The following is a 17,596-nucleotide window of genomic DNA, read 5'->3' as shown; positions in this document are numbered from 1 at the left end:
ATCCTCATTTTCTTGACTGAAACAGAAACATAGAATATGTCGGCAGATAAGAACCATTTGGCATCAATAGTCCTTGGCCCTAACTTATATGAAGGATAGCCTTATCCCCAGTGCTGCCATCAGGGGGGGGGGTAAAGCCAGTACCCTAGTAAGGGGCCCAAGCTCCCAAGGGGGGCACCCCCCTGCAGCAGCCAGGGTCAGAACATTGGCAGTGGCTTGAGGCTAGGAGTCCCAACACACATATAAATCAGTCAGTGTGTCAGCCTGAGAACTCAGGACCTGTGCACATCGCAGCTACAGCAACACACACAGGTCCTGAGACTGACAAGTTGACACAGGGACCGGAGGTCTGGAGGCGACAGAGTCTGTACTACATACTGTACAGACAGGACGCTCACTGCTGCCTCTACTGTCTGCCTCCTCCTCACTGGTTCTGGCTCCTCCTGCTGACGACACACAGGAATAGGAGCTGCTCAGGGGAAGATCTGCTACACTGGGGAAGAGGAGAACCTGGTCTTATTACTATGTGAGGAGGGGGGCTGAGAGTCCTGCTGTGTGAGTGTGGGGGGGGGGGGCTCTTATGTGGAGGTGAGGGGGGCTGAGAATACTGCTATGTGTGAGGGGGAATTGGACAGGGGGGCTCTTATGTGGAGGGGAGGTGGGATTAGAGTCCTGCTATGTGTGAGGGGGAGGGGACTGAATAGGAGTGCTCTTATGTGGAGGGGAGGTGGGATTAGAGTCCTGCTATGTGTGAGGGGGGGACTGAATAGGGGTGCTCTTATGTGGAGGGGAGGTGGGATTAGAGTCCTGCTATGTGTGAGGGGGGGGGCTGAGTAGGGGTGCTCTTATGTGGAGGGGAGGTGGGATTAGAGTCCTGCTATGTGTGAGGGGGGGGACTGAATAGGGGTGCTCTTATGTGGAGGGGAGGTGGGATTAGAGTCCTGCTATGTGTGAGGGGGGGGGGGCTGAGTAGGGGTGCTCTTATGTGGAGGGGAGGTGGGATTAGAGTCCTGCTATGTGTGAGGGGGGTACTGAATAGGGGGGCTCTTATGTGGAGGGGAGGTGGGATTAGAGTCCTGCTATGTGTGAGGGGGGTACTGAATAGGGGGGCTCTTATGTGGAGGGGAGGTGGGACTAGAGTCCTGCTATGTGTGAGGGGGGGCTGAATAGGGGGCTCTTATGTGGAGGGGAGGTGGGATTAGAGTCCTGCTATGTGTGAGGGGGGGGACTGGATGCGGGGGGCTCTTAAGTAGAGGGGAGGGAGAGGCCTGTTATAAGGGGGGGGATTGGGAGTGAAGATCTGCTGTTACTACTGTGTGAGAGAGGGGGCAGTTTGTTTCTTTTTTTTTTTTTGCAATTCAAGTTGTTTATTGTATTTTAATTAAGTATATTTTAATATAGTTACTTACAGTTAAAGGGAACCTGCAATTAGTATTATGCTGCCGAAACCACAGCCAGTATAAAACAGGCATTGCGACTGCGGGACACTATGATATTTATCCTGTGTATAGGGGATAAGAATTAAGGTAGGGGAGTACCCCTTAAAGCTCTGTAGTATACAGTATTTGATCAGCAACAGTATGATGGTAATATGTATGGTGATATTTCCTCCTTCCTTCCTCATGGACTCACAGGCTCTTGTTTTTCTTGTCCTGTGTTTAAAAATTTTTTTTTTATGGATGATGGGGAAGATGGCAGTCTTGCCCTGGGGGAGGCTACAAGAGGTTTGGAGGTCAGGGGCCCAGGCTTTGAGCTGTGTAAGGGGCCCCAAAATTTCTGATTGCAGCTCTGCTTATGCCTATATCTATCTTATATTAAGGATAGCCTTATACCTATCCCTATCTTATATGAAAGATAGCCTTATACCTATCTCTATCTTATATGAAGGATAGCCTTATACCTATCTCTATCTTATATGAAGGATAGCCTTATTCCTATCTCTATCTTATATGAAGGATAGCCTTATTCCTATCTCTATCTTATATGAAGGATAGCCTTATACCTATCTCTATCTTATATGAAGGATAGCCTTATGCCTATCCCTATCTTATATGAAGGATAGCCTCATGCCTATCCCTATCTTATATGAAGCATAGCCTTATGCCTATCTCTATCTTATATGAAGGATAGCCTCATGCCTATCCCTATCTTATATGAAGGATAGCCTTATGCCTATCTCTATCTTATATGAAGGATAGCCTTATGCCTATCCTTATCTTATATGAAGGATAGCCTTATGCCTATCCCTATCTTATATGAAGGATAGCCTTATGCCTATCTCTATCTTATATGAAAGATAGCCTTATACCTATCTCTATCTTATATGAAGGATAGCCTTATGCCTATCCCTATCTTATATGAAGGATAGCCTTATGCCTATCTCTATCTTGTATGAAGGATAGCCTTATGCCTATCCCTATCTTATATGAAGGATAGCCTTATGCCTATCTCTATCGTATATGAAGGATAGCCTTATGCCTATCCCTATCTTATATGAAGGATAGCCTTATGCCTATCTCTATCTTGTATGAAGGATAGCCTTATGCCTATCCCTATCTTATATGAAGGATAGCCTTATCCCTATCTCTATCGTATATGAAGGATAGCCTTATGCCTAAAAAGCTCATTTTTTGCGCCGTGGTCTGTAGCTTTTGTCAGTACAATTTTTGTTTTGGTGGAACTTTTTGATAGCTTTTCATAATTTTTTTAGGGTATACAAAGTGACCAAAAATACGCAATTTAGAATTTTTTTTTAAATGTATACGCCATTGACCATGCGGTTTAATTAACATTTTATTTTTATAGTTCGGACATTTGCACATGTGGCAATACCACTTATGTTTATTTTTATTATGTTTATATGTTTTTATATGGAATTTGGGAAAAGGGGGGTGATTTAACCACTTCAGGACACAGGACGTACAGTTACGCCCTGATGTCCTGGTACTTAAGGATACCGGGTGTACCTGTACGCCCTGGACGTTTCCGGTCACCGCCGGTAATCCGGTGGTGAACGGAACGGCATGCCTGCTGAAATCATTCAGCAGGCATCCCGTGCAAACACCTGGGCGATTTGCGGCGATTCCAAGTCAATCGGGTCCCCGGTGACCTGGAAAAAAAGGGTGATAGGTGCCATCCGAGACGGCACCTATCACCCTATAGCAGCAGGAGTGAGGTGGCACTGGTGCCACCTCACGATCGTCCTGATTTGTAGGCCGTTACCGGCCAACGAATCAGGACTCCTGCTGTCGGGGTGTCCCTAACGGCACCCGCTCCGCCCCTATTCCGGAGGGCGAGTGCGGGTGCCGGGAGTTCATAGCTTTAGTGGGGGGCCCCCGATGCCTGGCATCTGTGGCAGGATCGGGGCCCAAGGAGCAGAGGCGTTGGCGGCAAGCTGGCGGACAAAGCGCAGCAGCAGGAGGTAAGGCTGTGCCTCCTGCTGTTGCCTAGTTACAGCTCCCAGCATGCACAAATGGACATGCTGGGAGTTAATATGCAACAGCAGAAGGCGCAACCACAACTCCCAGCATGCCCTTTGGTAGTTTGTGCATGCTGGGTGTTGTAGTTATGTAACAGTTGGAGGCACATTTTTTCTATGAAAAAGTGTGCCTCCAGCAGTTGCATAACTACAACCCCCAGCATGCACGGACAGCAAAAGGGCATGCTGGAAGTTGTAGTAGTGTGCCTCCAGCTGTTGCATAACTACAAGTCCAAGCATGTCTTTCGGCTGTGTATTTCCGTAATTGGGAGAAATGGCCTAACAAATTTCGGTGGGCTTTTTCTCCTTTTACCCCTTATGAAAAGGTAAATTTGGGGTCTACACCAGCATGTTATTCGAAAAATATATATTTTTCATTTAAACAAGAGGTAAAAGGAAAAAAAGACCCCCAAAAGTTGTAACGCAATTTCTTGCAAAATTTGTAATGCAATTGAGAGCGCACTATGTACATTTGAGGCCTAAATTGGTGATTTGCACAGCGATGGTTGATTTTACAGCAGTTCTGACATAAACGCAAAAAATAAATAGTAAACCTCACACGGAACGTAACAAGGGGTATAGTGAACCTTAACACCCCACAGGTGTTTGACAAATTTTTAGTTAAAGTTGGATGTAAAAATGAAAAAAAAAAAATTAGGAAAAAAGCCCCCCAAAATTTGTAACCCCATTTCTTCTGAGTATGGAAATACCCCATATGTGGATGTAAAGTGCTCTGCGGGTGCACTTCATTGCTCAGAAGAGGAGCGCCATTGGGCTTTTGGAGAGAAAATGTGTCCGGCATTGAAGGCCATGTGTATTTACAAAGCCCCCATGGTGCCAGAACAGTGGACTCCTCCACACCCCATTTTGGAAACTACACCCCTCACAGAATTTAATAATGGGTGCAGGGAGCATTTACACCCCTCTGGCATTTGACAGATCTTTGGAACAGTGGTCCGTGAAAATAAAAAAATGGAATGGTGCTCCTTTTCTGTAGGACATTGTAGTGCACCAGCAGAGCACTTTACATTACATATGGGGTATTTCCATACTCAAAAGAAATGGAGTTACACATTTTGGGAGGCTTTTTCTCCTATTACCCCTTGTGAAAATAAAATATTTGGGTTAATACCAGCATTTCAGTGAAAAAGATAACATTTTTCATTTTCACGTCAAACTTTAGCAGAAATTTGTCAAACACCTGTGGAGTGTAAATGCTCACTGTACCCCTTGTTATGTTAATTGATGGGTGTAGTTTCCAAACTAGTGTGCCATGTGTTTTTTTTGTTCTTTTTTTGCTGTTCTGGCACCATATGGGCTTCCTAAATGCGACTTCCCTTCTGAGCCTTCTACTGCGCCCGCAGAGCACTTTAAATCCACATATTTCCTTACTCAAGAGAAATTGGGTTACAAATTTTGGGGGCTTTTTCTCCTTTTACCCCTTGTAATAATTCAAAAACTGGGTTTACAAGAACATGCAAGTGTAAAAACTCAAGATTTTGAATTTTCTCCTTCACTTTGCTGCTATTCCTGTGAAACACCTAAATGGTAAACAAACTTTATGAATGTCATTTTGAATACTTTGAGGGGTGCAAGTTTTATAGTGGGGTCATTTGTGGGGTGTTTCGAATATGAAGGCCCTTCAAATCCATTTCAAAACTGAACTGGTCCCTGAAAAATTCAGATTTTGAAAATTTTGTGAAAAATTTGAAAATTGTTGCTGAACTTTGAAGCCCTCTGATGTCTTCTAAAAGTAAAAACATGTAAACTTTATGAGGCAAACATAAAGCAGAAATATTGTATATGTGAATCAATATATAATTTATTTGGTATGTCTATTTTCCTTACAATCAGAGAGCTTCAAAGTTAGAAAAATGCAAAATGTTAAAATTTTTTATGAAATTTTGAAAATTTTCGCCAAAATATTGTGCAAGTATTGACGAAAATTACCACTATGTTAAAGTAGAATATGTCACGAAAAAACATTCTCGGAATCATAATGATTATGAAAAGCATCCCAGAGTAATTAATTAGTGACAGTGGTCAGATGTGCATAAAATGCTCTGGTCCTTTAAGGTCATAATGGGCTTGGTCCTTAAGGGGTTAATGTGTCTTTTTTTAAACTTTTATTAAACTTTTTTTCTAACACTTTATTAGTCCCTTAGGGGACTTTTAGGAGAAATCATTAAATTCCTCATACAGATCAATGTTCCATAGAACTCCATTGATCTGTGTGGTCCAGATCATTTGGTCCAGCCAGGATCAATAAAATGAAGAGCCATGGACTGGACTACAGGAGAGGTAAGCCCTCCAGCTGCCTCCACAGGGGGGGGGGGGGCATTCACCCCACTGGACCACAAGGGTGTGTTTTAAGGTCCCTTTAGACGCCACTGTCAGCTTTGACAGAGGCGATCTGAAAGGTTAATAGCCGTCCGCATGTCGACTATTAATGGTGGCCCCCAGTGCGGGCCATATACTGGTTGCCATCTCCTTAGACGGCAACCGGTTAAACGGCTATCCTGTGGCTGAGCACTGCCGGATAGCCCCGGCACACAGCAGCATCGTATGTTGATGCTGCTTTCCACATACGATGGGCTCTGAGAGGCCATCATATGTTGAAACTATCGTATGTCGGGGGACCACTGTAGTGCTTCTTCTTTTGTTTTTTAAAAGGCCTCTGAAAAATGAAAGAAGCAACCTGATTGCTATGGGCAACTGCACCTATAAATCCCCCCCCACAGTATGTCCTCATGTGGTAGTTTTTCTTTTTTTAAACATTCTCTCCTCCTTAAGTGTGTTGATTCCCTTTATGTATTTAAAAGTTTGTGATATCCCCTCTGTCTCATCTTTCTTCCCAGCTTTACATGTTAAGGTCCTTTAACCTTTCATGGTAGGTTTGTCTTTCAACCCATGGACTAGTTTAATAGATCTTCTTTGAACTCTCTCCAATATATCTATATCGAGATACGGTCTCCAGGACATTACTTCAAGTGAGGTTTCACCAGTGCTCTGTACAGCATCATAAGCACTTCTCTCTTTCTACTGTTCATACCGCTCACTAGTGGGAGAGGTAGGTCCCTGAAGTGGGACCAAAATTGTTGATGAAAAACTCAACATAGTCTAATACAAGGTCAGGTGTAGGCATTAGTATGACCCAGTGTATCCCAACCTTTTTTGGGAATCACTGGTCTAGCACTTATATTTCTCTCACACATACCTTCTATCTGTTGCTCACTTCGTTTGTCATTCTGTTCTTTGGAGGGGGTGTGTCCTCATTCTGCATGACTCATCTTCCAACCTGAGTCAGCTGTTCTGTGATGGGTCTCTTCATATAATCTCTGCAGGCTGTCCTGTAACCCCATCCTCTCTTCTGTCTTTTTTTTCCACAATTAAATGTTATTAATTTTCAGTATATGTAATAAAACGTTACAAAACATTACAAAAATGCAATAAAAGAAAAGCACAATAACAGCATAATAATTTCAACAGTAGGTGTTGGTTACCACAATAGATAAGACCCCAGATAGGGCCACATCTCAAAAAGAGTACATCTCTACATATCCGAGACCCCAGGATAATAGGAGGCCAGCAGTGACGGGACTTGATACCATCTTGTAGTTATTTTATAGTTTACCTCCTGTGCTCTACAGGAGATGGAGGACTTATGGGCATTGGATAATATGCGGTGCCATTCACTATCCAGTAATGGTCGACCCAGATCCCTCTCCCATCCAGCCCTAAAGGGTAGTGGGCGAGTAGTAGCTGAATCCAATAAAAGAGTATAAAGAACACTGATAGCTCAGGTCAAAGGCTGGGATGTAGTGCATACGCTCTCAAATTTAGTCAGTTGGCGATGTAAGCGAAGGCCAGGACCCTGTGAGGCATAAAAGTGTTTCAATTGTTCATATTGGAAGAGCTGCATGGGGGAGGGGGGGTACCCTTGAGAATGTCAGACAAGGATTTCAGCGAGGAGGTGGAGAGGAAGGAGTGGAAGGTAACTTTGCTATCACGCTGGTAAGTGAGGAAAGACCAACATGATGTGGGAGGTAGGAAGAGTGGGTTGTCAAACAGAGGCATGAGAGGCCCATCTCGGGGGAATAAGTCCATTCGGGACAAGTAATAGCGTCTGGATTGATGTATTGAGTGCAAGACGGGGTAGTGGCTTGGTGGTGGAAGGGGAGGAAGGAGGCCGTGGGCACCATTAAGAAGCCTTAGACCACATTCGATCAGGAGGCCCTCCAAGGACACCCACTGTTTATCGTTGTGGTAATGACAGCAGTCTAGGACACGTGTTAAGATAGCAACTAAGTAGTAAGATAGTTAGTCCGGAAGGGCCAGACCTCCCTCTGATTTCCTTCTAATCAGGACGTGTCTGGCGAGTCTAGAGCATCCGCGAGCCCAGACAAATCCGGACTGGAGCGTGTTTAGGTCCCTGAAAAATGATCTAGGGAGATTCAAAGGTATGCTGGAGAAGAGATAAAGAAGGCATGGGAGCATATTCATTTTTAGGATATTTACCCTACCCAGCCATGAAAAATCCTTACGCTCCCATCTGGACAAGTCTGCCCTCAGGACACTCAGGAGTGGAGGAAAGTTCAGTTTGTAGGTGTCTGATAAGTTTTTGGCTACTTGAATACCCAGATATTGTAAAGAGGTTGTCTGCCAGTTAAAGGGATAAGACTCACGCAGTTGATTGACGACAGTTGATGGGAGGGTGATGTTCAGTGCCTCGCTTTTTGAGGGGTTTCGTTTATAATTGCTAAGAGCCGAGAATCGGCGTATAGTCTGCAGCAGGGAGGGGAGGGAAATAAGCGGAGAGGATAAATATGAGAAGGTCGTCGGCAAAGGCCGAACATCTGTAATGGAGGGGCAGAGTAAGGAGACTCTTTATGTCCGAGTTTTGTCGGATAGCCAACAGCAGATGTTCCATACAGAGAATATAAAGGATCAGGGATGGAGGGCAGCCTTGTCGCGTTCCATTACAGATGTTAAAAGGGGCTGAATGTCGGCCGTTAATACGAATTTGGGCTTGGGGTTGGGTGTACAGCGCCATGATACGAGATAACATGGTGCGACCAATGCCCACTTGCGTCAAAGAGGCCGACAGGAAGTCCCAATCCATCAAGTGATAGAAGGAAAAGCGGGATATCGTGTCTCTGGGCATAATGTATGACCGAGAACGTCCGAAGGGTGTTGTCTCTAGCTTCTCTACCCCGTATGAAGCCCACTTGATCCGGATGGATTTTGGAGGCCATGTGGGACACCAACCTGTTGGCAATCAATTTAGCAAACAATTTTGTGTCAGTATTAATTAGGGAGATGGGGCAGTAGCTGGGGCATAATAAGGGGTCTTTACCTTCTTTGGGGATAACAGTTATAAAGGCTCTGAGAAAGGAAGGGGATGAGGAGAGGATGTTGAGATGTCGTTGGACCATCCTCTCTTCTTTCATGCTGCAGTCTGATAGGACAGGAGTGAGCACAGAGGAGTGCTAGTCCCGCCCTCACTTACTGCACTTTGCCCCAGCCTGAGCTTCAGCATTGACAAAGATGATGCTGCAGCTGAACAGAATTATGTTCTGGATGGTATGGGGACTTCTAGTGGTCTTTTTTTATAAGCCATAATTTCTATAAAAAGGAAAGAAAATTCTTATGAAGTGACAGAGGGATGTACATGGGTGACAGGTGGTGTACATGGGTGACAGAGGGGTGTTGGGGTGTAGAGGAGTGTACATGGGTGACAGAGGGTGTACATGGGTGATAGAGGGGTGTAGAAGAGTGTACATGGGTGACAGAGGGGTGTATATGGGTGACAGAGGGGAGTACATGGGTGACAGAGGGGTGTAGAAGAGTGTACATGGGTGACAAGGGGGCATAGGGGGTGAATTAGGAGTGGACAGGAGTGACAAGGTGGTAACAGAGGGGTGGACAGGGGTGACAAAGGGACGAAGGGGTGAATAGTGGGGGATGGACATTGGTGATAGGGAGTAGATTGGGGGTTGTCAGAGGGGTGGTGAACATGGGTGACAGGGGTGGACAAGGTGGACATGGATGACATTAAAGTGGACAAGGGTTAGAGGGGGTAACAGAGGGGTCACAAAGGGGGGTGGACAGGGGTGACAGAGTGGAGAGGGTGCACTACCTTAATTAAGCTGAGTTGAGCCGTTCTTCGCGGGAAGAATCGCCGGGCCAAGAAGAATCAGGTGGGCCAGGTAGAATTAGACGGGCTGGGTAGAATCAGGCAGGCCGGGAACAATCCAGGGGGACAGGAACAATACGGGGGGGGGGGGGCGGGAACAATCTTGTCTGCTGCAGTCTAATAGGACAGGAGTGAGCACAGAGGAGTGCTAGTCCCGCCCTCACTTACTGGACTTTGCCCCAGCCTGAGCTTCAGCATTGAAAAAGATGATGCTGCAACTGAACAGGATTATGTTCTGGATGGTATGGGGACTCCTAGTGGTCTTTTTTTTTTATAAGCCATCATTTCTATAAAAAGGAAAAAAAATTCTTATGAAGTGACAGAGGGATGTACATGGGTGACAGGTGGTGTACATGGGTGACAGAGGGGTGTTGTAGTGTAGAGGAGTGTACATGGGTGACAGAGGGTGTACATGGGTGATAGAGGGGTGTAGAAGAGTGTACATGGGTGAAAGAGGGGCGTACATCGGTGACAGAGGGGTGTAGAAGAGTGTACATGAGTGACAGGGGTGTAGGGTGTGACAGGGGTGTACATGGGTGACAGATGGTTGTAGGAGAGTGTACATGGGTGACAGAGGGGGTGACTGAGGAGTGTACATGGGTGACAGAGGGTGTACATGGGTGACAGAAGGATGTAGAAGAGTGTACATGGGGGACAGAGGGGTGTACATGGGTGACAGAGGGGTGTACATGGGGGACAGAGGGGTGTAGAAGAGTGTACATGGGTGACAAGGGGGCGTAGGGGGTGAATGAGGGGTGGACAGGAGTGACAAGGTGGTAACAGAGGGGTGGACAGGGGTGACAAAGGGACAAAGGGGTGAATAGTGGGGGATGGACATTGGTGATAGGGGGTAGATTGGGGGTTGTCAGAGGGGTGGTGAACATGGGTGACAGGAGCAGACAAGGTGGACATGGATGACATTAAAGTGGACAAGGGTGAAAGGTGGTAACAGAGGGGTGAAAAGGGGGGTGGACAGGGGTGACAGAGTGGAGAGGGTGCACTACCTTAATTAAGCTGAGCCGTTCTTCGCGGGAAGAATCGGCCAGCCAAGAAGAATCAGGCAGGCCAGGTAGAATTAGGTGGGCTGGGTAGAATCAGGCAGGCCGGGAACAATCCAGGGGGACGGGAACAATACGGGGGGGGGGGGGGGGGCTGGGAACAATCCGGCGCAATCTCTATTGCATTCATATCCTTCCCGGCCTGCATGCCTTTGACTAGTTGGGAATCACTGGTATGACCAATTTGTTTAGGTATGGTACTACACGCAATAGATAATATTATGCACTTGAACAGGAATTGTTTGTTTCATGTCTTGTGAATTTATTATTAAGTTTATACATTTTGTGGATTTTTGTTTTCTCGTATTACATTTCAGCTAACCTTAGCCTATGATAAATATTACACACTGCTTAATCCCCAGAAAAAAAAGGATGAACTGAAAATTCAGCCACATGAAATTGAAGTCCAACTACACTATGAGGCAGAGGTACTAAACTGTACAGCCTGGAACATAACAGGATTCACTAAGGATTATATATATTGTAAAGCAAAGAAAAGTTTAACTGGGAAAGTTATGGGCATGCCATTGTGGGTTGAGGTAAGTTATTGTAATCCCTTTTTTGGGGATGATGCATAAAAAGTATTGAAAATATAATGGTGTTCTTGATAGCAATAAAGTGGTAAACAACTTTGCTATGGGCATTTCCTCATGTTTTATTACAGGTATGTGATACATGAATGTAAACTAATCTATATGAAAGTATCTCTGAAATCTATAATTGTATAATTTTAATAGACAGCTGATAATAAATAATAAATGTTACTGTTAAATAGTTAAAATACAGACATGCTTCTTCCTTTTGCTATACTGTTTAGAAAAAGTGTCGCTTAGGCGACACATTGTTAGTGCCATGAGTCACCTTTAGCCTTGACACTTTTTAGTTTCACTTGAAAACCCGTTAGTGAATAAAAACAAACAAAACCAAAGAATCAAAAAAACAAAACAAAACAAAAAAATAACAGATAATATATTAAGTGAAATCCACCATAATTTATCAAATACATGCTTTAAAAAAAAAAAAATGAAATGACATTTTCACGGATCAGGCAAGTTTTTATTTATCCCCCTAATATATAGTACCTGCTTTTATACAAAGATTGTGGGTGTTTAAACAAGGGTGATACCCTAGCCAAAAAAAAAGACAGTTCCTTTTTGACAGACCTTTATCATGAGCTACAGTATATGTTTGCTCTAGTTTGGCATGACATTTGACACGCAGGATGGTGATATCCCAAACAGGCACTAGATTAAAGTGACAAGAGTAGATAGATAAGATGGGATCATGCCATTCACAATAGGTGATTGTCCCACTTCCCTTCCCTCCACGGTGACCTCAAAATAGGCCATAGAGCATCCCTAGAAAACTCCCCCATAGAATTTAATTATTCTTGGCCAGTCTTTTGTTGCCTATGTACATGTGGCCACTGTAGAACATATCTCTAGATGCTGTTAACAGAGCAGAAGCTTAGGCAATATGTCCCCATAATGTACAAAAATATAACATTTAAATATTTACAATTATAAAATAGAAACAGATCATTAAAAATAATCTAAGGACAGGAGTAGTGCTGTACCTGAAAATAGGCAGATCCTATTTTTTACTTATTTCTTTTTAACACTCTAAAATGACTCATTTTATTATTTCATTGTTCTTCAAGGTTATATTAGGCAACTTGAAAGTAAGAGTAACAAATCCAAGCTCTTTCCTATATCTTTTCATTCTCCTGGTTGTTCCACTTCTTGTAATTGTAGTTATCGGTAAGTGTATAGCTGCATTTCTTCCATGTATAATTTTATTTTAGTTTAGTACTTCTTGTCAACTTGTTACGCGATTCAATTCAGTGAACATTGTAAAGACTTTCCAACCATGCTTAGCACAACTTTATTATAATAGCCAGTGTTGTATACATTAAAGGAAAAGTGCATTGAAATTGAGAAAAAGATTTTCCGCTCACCTCCCACTGGTTTTGCACCAATCCTCAGCCTCGCCTGGCCTGGTACGTATTGTAGAAAAGAGAAATGTTCTGGATCCAACAATTCCGTTAAACATCCAAGTTTATTTGAAATCCAAAAACATTAAAATCTTGCACACCACCTAACCAGTGATACACTGAATCGTGGACCCGTTTTGAGCGCATGCGTGCTCTTAATCATCAGGTGATCATGGTGATCAAGAGCGCGCATGCGCTCGAAACAAGTCCATGATATGGTGTATCACTTGTTAGGTGGTGTGCACTAAGTGCTTGTTTGCAAGATTTTAATGTTTTTGGATTTCAAATAAACTTGGATTTTTACGGAATTGCTGGATCCAGGACATTTCTCTTTTCTACAAAACTGTACATTAAAGGAAACCTTTTTTGTCTCTAGTCATAGCTTTGCTTTGCTTAGAGACTGGGGCAAGTGGTTTATAGGTTCACAGAAATCAATAGAATCTCTATTCCTTTATGCCAGTCTTCGAGCAAAGACAAGTTTTTTATAAGTACATCTATAAGATTTAATTTTTAGCAAGAAAAGATCTTCATGTGTCTTATAGGGGGAGATTTATAAAAACCTGTCCAGAGGAAAAGTTGCCTAGTTGCCCATAGCAATCAATCAGATTGCTTCTTTCATTTTGCAGAGGCCTTGTTAAAAATAAAAGAAACAAGCTTATTGGTTGCTATTGGCAACTGGGCAACTTTTCCTCTGTACAGGTTTTGATCAATCTCCCCCATAGTGTGCAGTTCGACCAACACTTTGCCCACTCACCAAGGAAACTGTGCAACCTTCCATAACTACACAGTCTTTTACCTTCTTCTTCCAGGCGTTGACCCCTGTAATCGGTGCAGGGCAGGAGAAGATATGGTATAGGATGTGCACATCACATCTAGTTTCTTACAAGAGGTCCTAAAAAGCAGTCACGTGATCAGTCACATTAGCGGGAGGAGGAATAGCTTGGTAGTGAAGTGTACAGGGACTTTTGTTTATTAAAATGTGTGTGTGTAGCCAGATAGGTAGCTAGGTTGCAAGATAGTTAGGTGGGTAGCTAGGTAGCCAAGTAGTCATGTGGGTAGCTATGCATCCAGGTGGGTAACTATATAGGTAGGTAGCCAGCTGCTCTACCCATAACTCCTACTCCACTGATCCGAGGGTAAAAAAAAAAAGTATACTCACTAGATCATGTCCCACACAGCCATCCACTCCAGAGCACAGGCTCACGTGTCTTTCTTCCTCCACAGTGCAGGAGCTGATGAGTGATTTTACATGTCCTCTTAGTGTAGGCTGCAGATGCAGCTTACACTTGGAGGAAGATTTCAATAAAGGAAGATAGCAGCAGCAGGCCATTTCCCCAGCCGGGCCCTCAGACCACATTTGAATTGACCGACCAGTCAGTCTGCCCCTGGGTATAGCAGAGTTGTGTGTGTGTGTGTGTGTGTGTGTGTGGTGCGCCACAGGGTGTGATGTAAGGTGTAAGGGGGCAGATGTTATGGCCCCAGGGGTAGATGGTATTAACCCCTTCTTGTCGTGATGCCAGTTCGTGGTTTGGCCTTATAACCAACCAAAGGTAGTACCGCTAATCCTAGGTTAGGCAAGCACAATAAAGAGTCTAAGGCCAGGTTAAGGGTAACAGTAGCTTTACTGAGGTAAGACTGATGGTACAGTCTATACAGTTCAGCCAATATCCCAGAGAGGTGGCCAGTGACACAGGGAGATCTCATGTCGGCTATTAACGCTCGCCCCCAGCTACAAGAATCATTTGGGGGCCGGCATAATGTGGGCTCGAGTCGGGAGCCCCCGCTATACCAGGTTAACGGCACATGGACGAGTATGCATGTCCATGGTTGTTAACCAGTTAAAGCAACAGGATATGACCACTGTGGGCAAGAATACCATTTCTTAGGTGGGGGAAAGGGGGGAGACCTGGCAAGACATGTGCTTTCTATGGGTGTTGGGCTGTAGACCTAGCTCTCACTATACAGGCCTAAGGAGACTGCACAAGTGTTTTTGTTTGTATGTTCGTTTGGTTCAGTAGTTTAAATCTGTTGGTTTTCTTGTCCTCTCATGTACTGTGAGATAAAACCCAATATGCTGATGTCACTCTAGTATGCATGTTGCACAAAACGTGATGATATTTTGCTTTTATTTGCTGGAATGAATGGAACTTACTGTTTTCTTTCATTATATGCATATTTTAAGAAAATGTATTTAAAAAAAAAAAGCAAAAAAAAAAAACTCTCTGCGTCACAGGGTGCGGACCACATTTAATGACACCCCCATATGGGGTGGGTGACACCTCCAGGTGCCTAGTTGTACTGCCCAGTCGTGCCACCTGCCCGTGTGACAGCAACATTCTGACTTCACAATGTAGCTGACACACTGTGGCTGAGCAGCTCTGCAATACAGAGCTAGCTGAGGGCAGGGCAGCACAGAGGCTGAAGGCTGGGTGCGCAGAGCTCCCTCTGCTGTGTGCAGCTGCTGCCCTTGAAGTGCTCCTCTGACCTCCCCCACCACCACCACCACCACCTTCCTCCCACAGCAACAACAGCATCCGGACAGGGGACAAAGGGGTATGGGGGAGGACAGAGGGGTCTGGTGGAGGGGAGGGAGGGTTTTGTTAGAGAAGACAGAGGTGTGTGGGGGTGAAGGGGGGAAAAGGTGTGAGGGGGACGACAGAAGGACAGTACAGGGGTGAGATTCAGACAAACTAGGAAGAAAGTAAGTGGTAGTATTATGTTCAGAGGGTAAATTGTGTGGCAGTATTAGCCAGAATGAGCATGTAAACATGAACAAATAAACACTTTGGAATACTCCAATGATGTAAACACAGTTCAGTAATTCAAGGCGAATTCAGATAAAAGCTAAAATAAAAAAAAATAAAAAAAATGATGTTTAATAAAAAGTCGTCAGTATTTTCATATAAGTTTTTATATTCAGCTGCCATTTTAATCACAAGACACAAATCCAAACAACTGAGCAAGAAACTGGGCAAAGATATTGAAGAACTGGAGTGTGAAATAAGGAAAGAGATACGTGAAGGTAAGTCCACCCAGCATAAACATTGACAAGAACCTGAATATTATGGATAATAGCTCCACTTTTCCTTTGCAATAGTTTGTATGTAAGTGAAAATGTGAAGGTAAATGTATTGTGCACAGTAAACAATGCCACAAGTAGCAAGCTGTTATGGTTAAAGAGTACCAGTCATCAAACCATATTTTCTATACTAACTCAAATTATATTTCCTAACTACTCCTAACACCCTGTATCATACCTTTCTCTGTGCTCACATTGTGTAAGCTCCCAGCAGGGTAAAGTGGGCGTTCCCCCACCAGCCGCAACGTCACTGAAGCCTGCGAGAGCTGTGCCTTGCCATGCCCTGCATGCACTTCCTGAGTTTGGTCTCCAGCCAGGCCGGGAGGAGACCAAACTAACTGTTTGACTTGCGCAGAGAACAGAGCCACCTAGTGGACATTTTTTCAATCACATTAAAAACAAATAAAGGTTGAGAATGTTAACAGCAAGTAAATGGCAAAGTGTCATATAATTAAATAAGGACTAAAAGTTTATTTGGTGACTGCTGATAAGTAGAGGTAATTTACAAATTTGTTTGACTTTCTGGCACCAGTTGATTAACCCCTTAACGACCATGAGCGTATATTTACTCTCGTGGCTCCCATTATCTGAAGTGCGCTCAGGAGCTGAGTCAGTTGCAGAGCAACGCTCAGGAGCTGAGCAGGTCCCAGTTGCTATCAGCAGCCAGGACCCGCGGCTATTACCGGACATCGCCGATCGGGCTGATGTCCGGTATTAACCCTTTAGATGCCGCAATCAACGTTGATCGTGGCGTCTAAAACGGGAGAAAACTGCTGCTGGTTAGGTCAGTGGGCTGTTCGGGACTGACGCAGTGAAATCGTGGCGTCCCAAACAGTTTGAGAGGACAGCGGGATGCAGCAGAGCACCAATAACACTGATCAGTGCTATGCTATGGCAGAGCATTGAACAGTGTGTGCAATCCAAGGATTGCATGTAATAGTCCCTTATGGCGACTAATAAAAAGTGTAAAAAAAAAAAAAGTTAAAAAAAAGTTCATAAATGTGATTTAACCCCTTCCCTAATAAAAGTTTGAATCACCTCCCTTTTCCCATTAAAAAAATGTAAACAAAATTTTTTTTTACATATGTGGTATCGTTGCGTGTTAAAAATTTCGGAACTATAAAAATATCATGTTAATTAAACCACACTGTCAATGGCGTACACGTAAAAAAAAAATCCAAAGTCCAAAATTGTCACTTTGGTCACTTTGTATACCCTAAAAAATGTATAAAGAGCGATCAAAAAATTCCATCAAAACAAAAATGGTACCGATAAAAACTTCAGATCACGGTTTAAAAACTGATCCCCATATAGCCCTGTATATGAAAAAAGAAAAAAGTTATAGGGGTCAGAAAATGACAATTTTACACATCATAAAACCTACATACATTAGGTATCCTTGTAACCGTATGGACCTTCAGAATAACGATATGGTGTCAGTCTTATGAAAAATGCACTGCATAGAAAGCCCCCAAAAGTTGCAAAATGGTGTTGTTTTTTTTTTTTTCAATTTTGCCCCACAAATATTCTTTTTTACTGGGTTCGCCGTAAATTTTGTGGGGAAATGATGGATGTCATTACAAAGTAAAATTGGTGGCACAAAAAATAAGCCCTCATATGAGTCTGTAGGTGCAAAATTGAAAGATTTATGATTTTTAGAAGGTGATGAGCAAAAACGAAAGCGGAAAAACCTGTGGTCCTTAAGGGGGTTAAAAAAATGTTTTCCCCCTGAGTACCCCTTTAATTACATTATAAATGGAAAGCTATACAATCTTTTAATATACATTAGATT

General features: G+C 43.7%; 1 protein-coding gene across 3 annotated transcripts in view; it reads left to right on the top strand.

The window, feature by feature from the left end:
- Nucleotides 1-17,596, top strand: part of PLXNC1 (plexin C1) — a 155,071-nt gene that overhangs the window by 52,155 nt on the left and 85,320 nt on the right. For all 3 annotated transcript variants that reach the window (XR_008892709.1, XM_056574327.1, XM_056574326.1), the window contains exons 14-16: nt 11,095-11,271; nt 12,393-12,492; nt 15,646-15,747. Coding sequence is in view for 2 of the 3 variants with exons in the window: in XM_056574327.1 (XP_056430302.1) it covers nt 11,095-11,271; nt 12,393-12,492; nt 15,646-15,747 (379 nt within the window). In the remaining variant the exon portion in view is untranslated. The remainder of the gene's footprint in view (nt 1-11,094; nt 11,272-12,392; nt 12,493-15,645; nt 15,748-17,596) is intronic.

This window comes from Hyla sarda, chromosome 4 (assembly GCF_029499605.1).
Source record: "Hyla sarda isolate aHylSar1 chromosome 4, aHylSar1.hap1, whole genome shotgun sequence".
Classification (NCBI taxonomy): Eukaryota; Metazoa; Chordata; class Amphibia; order Anura; family Hylidae; genus Hyla; species Hyla sarda.
The sequence above is the reverse complement of the archived record's forward strand: the minus strand, read 5'-3'. Positions and strand labels throughout refer to the sequence as shown.